This window comes from Centrocercus urophasianus, unplaced genomic scaffold, assembly GCF_019232065.1.
Source record: "Centrocercus urophasianus isolate 14NV4802_14NV808 unplaced genomic scaffold, USGS_Curo_1.0 seq_11, whole genome shotgun sequence".
Classification (NCBI taxonomy): domain Eukaryota; kingdom Metazoa; phylum Chordata; class Aves; order Galliformes; family Phasianidae; genus Centrocercus; species Centrocercus urophasianus.
The window spans coordinates 16,156,345-16,166,829 of record NW_024884253.1 but is presented as its reverse complement, the minus strand read 5'-3'; the positions used below and the strand labels follow the sequence as shown (position 1 = coordinate 16,166,829).

General features: G+C 38.8%; 1 protein-coding gene across 1 annotated transcript; it reads left to right on the top strand.

Annotated features, from left to right (window-relative positions):
- The first annotated feature begins 21 nt into the window (after positions 1-21).
- ENY2 (ENY2 transcription and export complex 2 subunit) lies at positions 22-5,505 on the top strand. Its single transcript, XM_042839616.1, has 4 exons — positions 22-258; positions 2,261-2,331; positions 4,389-4,463; positions 5,218-5,505. The coding sequence occupies exons 1-4, from the start codon at positions 191-193 to the stop codon at positions 5,292-5,294; spliced, it is 291 nt and encodes a 96-aa protein (XP_042695550.1). The 5' UTR covers positions 22-190; the 3' UTR covers positions 5,295-5,505.
- The last annotated feature ends 4,980 nt before the right edge of the window (positions 5,506-10,485 follow it).

The window sequence follows — 10,485 nt, the reverse complement described above, 5'->3', positions numbered from 1 at the left end:
GCCGTGGGTCGGCACCGCCTCCTGCTGCCGGGACTGGCGGCGGTGTGCGGGCTGAGCGCGGCGCTCCTTTCCGACGGCGTTGCCCGCGTGTGTAGGTCTGCGCCTTGCGATTTATTTTAGTGCTCTTGGCGCCGCTCGTCTCGGTCAGCCTGACTTCCGTGCAGGGTGGTGGAAAACTGAGATTTGCAAAATGAACAAAGATGCCCAGATGAGAGCCACCATTAACCAGAAGCTGATAGAAACAGGAGAGCGAGAGCGGTAAGTCCGTGCCGAAACAGGCCCTCAGCGTCGGAAACGTGTAGGGTGCGTGGGTCAGTTCAGCTCCAAAGTCCTCAAATGTCTGAATGCCAAGATACTCTGTGTTATATAAAACTTTATGACAGCGTTACCTTCTGAAGAGTTTTAGTCTACTGTTACCATTTAAGGGAGAAGGTCTGATTAAAATGATGGACAGGGAGAGGTTGGCCTGAAACTCTAAAGCTTTTTCCATGCAGTATGTTGTGTTGGAGAACTGTTGCCTTGTACACAAATTGCTCTCCCTCCCTTCCCTCCTTTTCCTCCCCCTTTTTTTTTTTCTTCAGTTACATTGTGCTGTGTTCTGATAAAGAGTGAGACAACCCATTCATTTCTTTTAAAGTTTTTTTGTGTGCCTTCTTTTGTTAAGGAATGAAATATGCAGGGAATTGCATAAAAAGGCAGTTGTGCAAATCACTGTGTGGCCCCAGCAAAGACAAAGGAGCGAATGGCGCGGTGTGGCACAGCAGCTAGTTTTCAGCCTTTTGTTGTCTCCTCAGTCTACCCGCACTGCATTCAGATATCATTAGCCTGCTTTTGACTTTCCAGTTTTCTTCTTTAAGTGTAGTTATAACACTGTGTCCCAAAAGCTGCATTTCCTTCGCTGTTCTATACCTGTGTAAGTTGGAGACTTTTTCCTAGGCCGCGACACAGCCCTGTACCTGGAACCTTTTGGAGACTGACTTGTTTCTGTGCTGCCTGCTCACTGCAACCGCTGCCTTGGTGACTTCACAGAGCTTCAACAAAGCACGCCATTGCTTGAGATGGTGCTGGGGCCTGTTTAACTGTAGAGTTTTGACAGGATGTTAAAAGCTGTACTACAAACCAGCTTGATCAGAAACTAAGCACTCTGATTTCTTGAGTTGAGAAATACCTGAAAGCAGTGAAATTTACCTGTGTAATTACTCTGCTTTCTCGCAGCAGTTTGTCTTCTATGCATTTCATAGACAGTGTATTTATATGTATATAAGTACCTGGTGCAGCATCTTCTTACACTTCATCTCTTCTGAAAAGCAGAATTTTGCTACGGTAATTCAGGATGGTACAAGATAAGCTGGCATACTAGCTCATAGGAAAAAGGGTGGATATGTTACTTTCATCTTGTTTCTTCTGTTCTTCAGTACTGCTTCTTTTCTAGTTTGCTTTCAGTACTCCCTTTCAATGTATGGTGTGCACGTATCACTGCAGTAGGTGGTTGTACATCTTGTCCATTTATAGTTTAAATTCTTATTTCTTATGCTTAAAAATTTTAGGAAGCACTACAGCTTTTTTTTTTTTTAGTTTAATTGATACAATTTAGTAGAAAAGATTCCTTTTGTTGTTTTAACATCTAGATTTCTGTTGTGAAATCAGTCAGATTTCTCATTTCCAATTTGAGATTGAAATATCAAAACACTTTTTTTAAATAAAAAGAAGAAGTGCTACTGTTTTTCTTTGCTGCCCCAAGATGCAAGATCCCTATCCCTTCTTACCCAACACAAATTAAAACCCTATTGGAGAGACAGTGGACAACATAAATGGCACCAAATTCTTCTTTCAGAGAGGAGAGGAGGGAAGATTTATTTATTTTGAAGCTCTGGTTTCAAATAAAATATTTTGACTTTGAAAGTTGGTGTTTGCAACTAAATTGACTTAGTTCATACAATCATTAAGGTTGGAAAAGGCCACTAAGATCATCTAGCCTAACCACCAACTCACCATCCTGCCCACTGAATAGTGTCACCAATTGCCATGTGTTCCTTGAAAACCTCCAGTGATTCACAGGCTTAGCTTCTAAATCAACTCCTTTCCACAGTTTACCATACATGGTAAACTGAAATTCGTAGTAATTCAGGATAAACTTTGAATGCAGTTCAGCCATTTGTGCTGCTGTCTTGGAAATTCTGCTATGAGTAGCAATGGAAACATATTTGAGCTTGTTAGGGATGTTTGCTGTTCCTAACGAGTTTGTTCATTGCCTTAACAGCCTTAAAGATTTGCTGAGAGCCAAGTTAATTGAATGCGGCTGGAAGGATCAGTTGAAGGCACATTGCAAAGGTAATGATGCTCAAATAACTAGCATCCTTTGTGGGCAACTGTGGCTGTGACCAAGTAAAGGTTCTACATTTAGGCTTTACTGCCTAACAGTAAATTTAAATGATGTTCAGGGAAGAGGAAACTATCCCTGTTAGTTGGTTTCACATGCAAGAAAACATCTTGCCGTATTTAGGGAAAAAAAAAGTCTTGAAACTTTCTTCTAGTTTGAAACTTATTAAGCTCCTTATAAAAGTATTGGAGTTGGTACACTAAACATTCATGACCATACAGCTTTTTATTTAGAGGGAGATGAGTTCTGTGCTACGGGTGAATAAAAAAAGGAGAAAGGAAAAGGGAGAACAGAGAGTAGTACACAGCTTAGAAAAGTATGAGAACTGTGTCATCTGTATACAGGAAAGAAAAGAGTATATTTGTAATAGTTTTTAACAATTATGAAAATAAAATAATCTACCTAAATGAGGAAAAACAAGCTGATGAACCATTAGGCACCTAAATCTTCAGTTTTCAGAAAACTGCTTTTCATTACTGCAATTTAGTTACTTGTAAACTGTTGTTTTAAGAATAGTACTTAAACCTCCAAGAGTATTACTAAAATAACTTATGCAAATAATGTGTCCATTTAGCTTTTGCTTTAATTCTGATTTGGTCTATCAACCAAACACTTATAGGACTGTGTTTGCTAAATTGCTTTCATAGACGGATTTGCAAAGAAGGCTGAAATGATGAACGCTTGCAGTTTTCTGCCTGATGACCACTGCCAGAGATTACCCATTTATATAGTACAGATAATGAAAGGAATGTTTGTCTGCCTTCTCAACTGTACACTTTATAATCTGCTGTTGTAAAGTTAGTTGAAGTAGTTGGGCTTACATTAGTACTTAGAACTGTAACAGCATCTGCTGAGACGGCAAATAAAATTCAGTTATTCCTACAAAGAGCATAATAACCTCCAGTAGAAAGGTCAGAGTGTTGGTTGTTTTTTTGTTTTGTTTTTTTTTCCTTTCGTTGTTTTTACTGCTGATCAGTCTAGAAAGTCCTGCATGTTGGTCACAGCAGCCCCAGGCAACATACAGGAGTGGGGAGGAGTGGCTGGAAAGCTGCCTGATGGAAAGCAACCTTGGTTTACTGATGGACAGTCGGCTGAATATGAGCCAGCAGAGTGCCCAGGTGACCAAGAAGGCCAATGGCATCCTGGCTTGTATCAGGAATGGAGTGGTGAGCAGGACTAGGGAAGTCATCCTGCCCCTGTACTCAGCACTCAAGGCCTCACATCAAGTACTATGTTCAGTTTTGGGCATCACAGTACAGAAAGGACATTGAAGTGCTGGAGCAGTCCAAACTCCACATCAAACTCCAGTTCTGCATACTGATACGCAGTTAAAACTTGCTTTAAACAGTATTTATTTTAGGTTTATGCTTTTGAATTGAGACATATTTTCAGCATGAACTTTTGCATTTTTTTCAGTAGCATTCTATACAGTATAAGTAAACAGTTTATTTAAATACCAGTGTGTGTTAAAGATACAGGATATCATAAGCATAGCTTTTATTTATTATATTTCTATCTTTCTTTCAGAATTGCTTTTTAACTTTGCTGGAATATATAGAAATATATTGATTAACATGCTTAAAGTAATTGTAAATAATTACTGCCTTTGTGAAGGAAAAATCTTTTTCAAATTCCGTTTCTTTCTCTTTAGAGACATTGTTTACATAGCAATGAGATGAGCAGATCAGCTTGTAAACTACTAAACTTTCTAGTAATATGCACAATTAATAACGTTCAGATTAAGCTTAAGCTTTCTAAAATTTATTTTAAGCTATGAGGTGACAGATATATCAGTAGTGGTAGGTTTCCATCCTTATACCTGTGTTATGAATTGGAGATCTAATCCACGGTTCAATGCAGTAGAAAAAGTGAATTAATAACCTAATCTAGGTCAAGAGCTAAAGGCTTCCCTAATGACCTGTGAGTGCGTGCTTTTTGTCTTAATCACACAAGGTTTGTCTTCTAATTAATGAGTTAAGGTTTCAAATATGTATTTTGTCTTCCCCAGATGTCATTAAAGAAAAAGGATTAGAGCATGTTACTGTTGATGATTTGGTGGCAGAAATCACTCCCAAAGGTAGAGGTAAGAAAGCACAAAAACAGACATCATAATACATTAATAAACATAACTACCTGTATTGCAAGAATATTTTGAAAGCAGTACTATGAAACTGCCTATGTTGGATACAAGGAAAAATGTTAATATCTGAATGTTAGCTCTGAATAAAACATGTAAGTGTAATTTAAGTAACAGCTATTCAGCATTTGTAATGAACTGTGTGTGTGTAAACTACTACAGATTGTTATTTAGTCATGAGTCTGTATCTGTCTTTATGATTGATTTAATGCTCCCAAGAAAACATTGGGTATGAGGCAGAGTTGTTTCAAAATTCCAGTTCTCTTTTAAATGGAATTTCTGGATTAATGGTACTGGAATGAAAGAACAAAGGACAGTGCATATGAATGCAGGACATATGGAATCTTAAGATACTGTGGTCTTCTTTATGTAGTTCATGAACTCTCTAATAAGCTTTGGTGTTAGTGGGAGAAACTTTGTTCAGTCTTAAAAAATAGGCCTTCAAAATGACTTACTGAAGATCCTTAGTCTTACATCATGGCTGAGATTGTTGCTTTTAATTTTGTGAAAGGAAGAAATACCCAGGATTAGCAAACCAGTTTCTGGTCACTATATCCTGTTTACTGTTGAATAATTGTTTCCCTAAGACTTTTTCAATTTTCTTGACTGTGGCCAGAAGAAACCTGGTTAATATTAGTGTGTTTTTCCTTTGTTTGTTTGTTTGTTTGTTTTTTACTTCTTGCTTTCTTGTATTTTTCAGCCTTAGTACCAGACAGTGTGAAGAAAGAACTCTTACAAAGAATAAGAACGTTCCTCGCCCAACATGCCAATCTTTAACTTCGTTGTCTTGGATACAGCATTTCTGTTTCTGCATTATGTCAATCGTGTCAGGATTGGAATGCAGTTTCCATGCTTAAGGATTAAAGTTGTTTTTTGGGTTTTTTTTTTTGTTTGTTTGTTTGTTTGTTTGTTTGTTTTTTAAGATGAGTTGAAATTTTGTTGCACTGCATCAATTTCTTGCTGTTATTTTAATAAAAAATTCTGTGGACTTGTGCTTCTATGGCTCTTCATCAGTGCACTGTAATAGGGTGACACCTGTTTCAGTTTTCAGCTTTTAGTAGTCCAGTTTTGTACAGTTGTGTAAAGTTAGAGTTTTTTTTAACAAGTATGTTATTAGGTAGAATCATAGAATCGCCAAGGTTGGAAAAGACCTAAAAGATCACCCAGTCCAACCGTTCACCTATTCCCAATAGCTCCTACTAAACCATGTCCCTCAACACAACATCCAGTCTTTCCTTGAACACCCCCAGGGTCGGTGACTCCACCACCTCCCTGGGCAGTCCATTCCAGTGCCTGACCACCCTTTCTGAAAAGTAATACTTCCTCATGTCCAGCCTGAATCTCCCCTGCCGTAGCTTGAAGCCATTCCCCCTGGTCCTATCACTAATGACACGAGAGAAGAGGCCGACCCCCAGCTCACTACAACCTCCCTTCAGGAAGTTATAGAGAGCAATGAGGTCTCCCCTGAGCCTCCTCTTCTCCAGGCTGAACATTCCCAGCTCCTTCAGCCTCTCCTCATATGGCCTGTGTTCCAGACCCCTCACCAGCTTTGTTGCCCTCCTTTGAACACGTTCCAGGGCTTCAATATCTTTCTTGCAGTGAGGGGCCCAAAACTGGACACAGTACTCGAGGTAATGCAGAAGAGAAAAGAAATCCGAAAAATCAGCTATGACATGCTGTTGAGCATTTTCTTGCTTATTTTTCCTAAGTATTGTGATAGCATGAAGAAATTCAAGACTGTCTTCTGTAGTACTTCATTGTTGGAGGGTGGTTCAAAGTCTCTGACTTGTGTGTAAACACTGAGTGTTTATGATTCAATTTAATGATTCAAACAAAGGCAATTGTGTCTCTTGTAAGTAATTCTCTACTCCTTTTTCTTTTCAATCAAAAAAAGTCATTTATCCTGATATTGTTTTCTAGCTTAGCCAGTATTATTGGTAACTTTTAATTATGTGTGTGTTTTGAAATCCATATGATACAGTAATAATGCAACATAAGCCTCAAGATTATAATTTTTTAATTATTATATTTGGAACTGCAACATCAGCCAAGACTATGAATGATGGAAAAAATAAGAGTTGATGAAGAGGAAGTCGGGAAAGTGGCTTTGTAGGAAGAATGTTCAGTTTTAGGGAATTTCCATTTGAGATAAATTTCAATTGATAAGGAAGTGTAAATGAGCATAAGGAGAATCTCAACAAGCTACTAACCTGGCTACTAGGAAAAATTAATGACTGAATGTAAATCTAATTACTCCAAACTGGAAGAACTCCAAAAGGTATCAGAGTTGTTCAGGCAATTTTGCTTACTCGGCACGATGGCTGGCTGGAGTGGTTACACAAGGAGTCCAGGAGGTGGCAGCCGCAGCCTGGGGATTGCCGTGGGCTCTGCTGCATCCTTGTTCAGCCACTTCTTCAGAGAAAATAATATGCTCTGTGACAGAGCTGGGTTTTTGTTTCACATGCTGAGTGTTTGAAGCCAGACAGCTGGGGCAGCAGCTGAACCAGTCCAGTTGGTGGTAAATAGCTGTGATGGAATGGCAGAGGTGTGATGATCGATGTTGGAGTGCAAGTGTATGAAATTACCTGCTCCGGCTGGAATTAGTGAGCAGCAGGGTGTGATGGATCTGCCTGTAATAGTACACCATACAAGGCCGAGTTCTTGCTGAGACTGGAACTCGGCACAAGCCAAGGCTGGGGTCTGCCATGTAACACAGCTGCAGCTTTTTAGGCTCTGGCTGGTACTGCTATGAACCATGCCAGTTAGAGCATGCTTAAGTTTTTGTCTCTAAGCTGCTGAATAATGGTGGACACTAGAAAGAAGAAAATTCTTTCTTCCACTTAAAGGCCCATACACTTATTTTGTAAAATGATTATTTGCAATGAGTATGTTCTGTTTGATTTCAAAATCTGAGTGTTTATTCTAAGCTCTTCATTGTAGGTTTAATTTACTCAGCGGTAACTGATAGAAGACAGAATGTTTCTTCACGTAATCCAGCATAATATGTGCTGTTTGAGTATCTGTTTAAATGCAGGACAAGGCTGTAAAATATCTTCCACATCCTTCCTCTATTGTTCTTAGAGGTTTTTCCTGACATGCTTCAATATTTTCCACAGGCCTTTAGAAGTCTCTTCTTGATGAATGGCCGCAGTGTACCTAGAACTTGATCCAAAGCAACCACTAATTTCCTTTATTTTACATCTCCAGCAGTATGAGAGAACCAGACTTTAGGTGTTGATAAATCATACTGTGTAAGGCTTGTTGTCCAATTAATAAACACTGGAGATTTCATCTAGAACATGACAGTTCTCTACATACATCATTAACTTGCTGTAAGTGCTTTGTCGTTCTCTTTTATAGGCGTTCATTCTTGGTACACAGTAAAGACAACACATGAATTTTCACAAATTCACAAAACCAATCTGAACTTGAAGGTTGAACAAATAATTATTTCACATACTTCCAAAAATAAGTTTTAATGTTTTGCCCAAGCTGACCTGGAATGTAAGAGCATTCAGAGAAAGAGAGAATTCCAGCTGACCAGTCACACGTCAGCAGCTTGTCTGCATGGCATGTGCTGTTTCTGACATCAAAACAGAGCAGCACATTCTATAGTGAGGTCTGTTCATCAGATCAGTGCAGCCTCTGTACTCTGAGTAAAAAGCATAATTAACTACCTATACAGATCCAAAGAATACTGCTCAGATATCTTGATAAGTATCTAAGAATGAGGTTAGGTTTGCATTGCTATTGGCCAGAGGTCCCCTTTAGGGACGTAATATTTTTAACTGTTGGTTTCATTAGCAGATGCACAGGGATGGCTTTGTTTTGCAAACTGTTGTCTGCAGAATCTGTTTCTACTCATTTGGTTGAGGATTGAAAACAGTTGGTAATATTCAAGATGTGGCCAGAAAAACATTGTCCTTTTATTTTTCTTGCTGTTTTGGGGGTAGTTTTTTTTGCACACCGAAAAATAAGATGACCTGTGCTGCTAAAAGTCCCATACCTACAACATTTACAGACAGATGTGTTAACTTTTGGTCTGATTTTTGGGTGGCCCTGTGTGAGGTCAGGATCTGGACTCAATGATCCTTACGGGTCCCTTCCAACTCAGGATATTCTATGATTCTAGAAACTTTTTTCCCCCAAAATTTCAGTATGCCTAATGTCATGAAGTGTATCTGTTCCTTAGGAATGTTTGTGTAGACAGCACCCAGAAATAGACAGCTAAGAATGTGTCAGTTTAAGATTGATGGAAATTATCTCAGCTGTGGGTTTACACTACTTTTAGCTGACAGCCATATAGATAACTAGCAGCAGAATCAGCTTAGTCTTCTTGCAGACAAGCCTGTAAGAAATAAAATCAGTTTGTATATTGGCATTGAAATAATGGGTCAGATAACAACCAGAGTAAATGAGTATATCTCTGGCTGCTCACTGAACACCATACTCTATGTGACTATTTGAGTAGTCCTCCCGATGTCAATGGAAGACCAATAGAGAAAAGTTAGTTCATCCTCTCCTTTAGTCAGTCCCTGAGGGGACTGAAACACAGTCTGAAAAAAAGTGATGCACACAGTGAACTGAAACGTTCTTTCATTTTAATCTGTTTGGTAATTAGTTTTCCAAGAAAACTTCTCTGTGTTGACATGGTCTGTTTAAAGAAGCTATTAATCAGCAATATCACCTGAAAATTATGCTGAGATATCAAACTTACACTCACATGCCTTAAAGCCTTATCATTTTGTCACCATGAGTTTTTCCAATTTTTTTCCCAATATCTATTAAATTTTTTCCTCTTCTTCCTTCTTGTTTATTGCCATAAAATTAACATACAAAATTTTATTGCTTCGAAAACAAGCATGTGAAAATGCTTAAGTGCTATTATTTTTGCTTCTCAGTTGCCCAACCTAGATGGCCCTTTGGACTGATAGCTCTGCACTACTAAGCCTGTGTCCTCATCTTTTCTTTCACATAATTGAGTGTGTTTAATTTTGGTGATAAAATATGTTCAATTGTAGTGATTGCGATATCTTGCAGCTTGGGCTCTGCCTTACTTAGTGATTGAGTTTTCACTAGAGCAATGAAGAATATCCAACGCTCTTACCTGCTGGCTTTCTTTGCAATTGAAATCAGAATTGTGTTCTACTTGGCCTCTTTTTCTCAGCTGTTCGGTTTCTGAAAAAACAGCTGTGGCTGCAGAGCCAAATTTGTAATGATGAGCTCAAAATGAGGAAAACTTCATTCGTTTCCTCATAAATAATTTATGCTTCATTACTTTAGTGTAACGAATAGGTTAATCAGCAGTCTGCTTGGAGTGAGAGAGGATCTGGTCTCACTTGAGGGTATTTCTCGTTTCCTGTGATGCTTTCCATTTGAACGGTATTATTCTCAAAATGTTCTTTACATTTACCTGAAAACTAAACAAATGGTTTACTAACAGGTCATCAAAAAAAAAAAAAAAAAACAAATAAAAACCCAACAAACAAAACCCTCTAAGAAATTCCTGATGATTTCTGTTTGTTAGAGTTCTAGCAGAGAGGTTATCCATTCTTTCAATCATTGATCAGTCAAGTATCAAGCTGCTGCTGATAAAATCTGCTGTTGGCATGCCAGCCGGTGAGCACTGACAAGGGCAGAGCACCCTGTCCTGTTCTGTGTTCTGTCAGCTGGCTCTGTTCAAGCCTCTGCGTACAAATTCAGCTCTCTCTTTCTGGAAGAGCTGGCTTTGTTCAGAGTTACTCAAACTTTCTGGAAGTTCAGTACTGGAAGTTCAGGAGTGATCCCTGGAGCAGCCAACAGCAGCTCAGTTTCTTCCAGCTGAAGAACAAAAACCAGATTATATGTACACTCTGTCTTTGCACTTATTCACCATTGCAAAATATACTGAGGTATCCCCAAAAGTTTTAAGTTCAGAGCAGTTCACTGACCTGTGTAAACGTATTCCACTTTTTACTCCTTTGGTCTG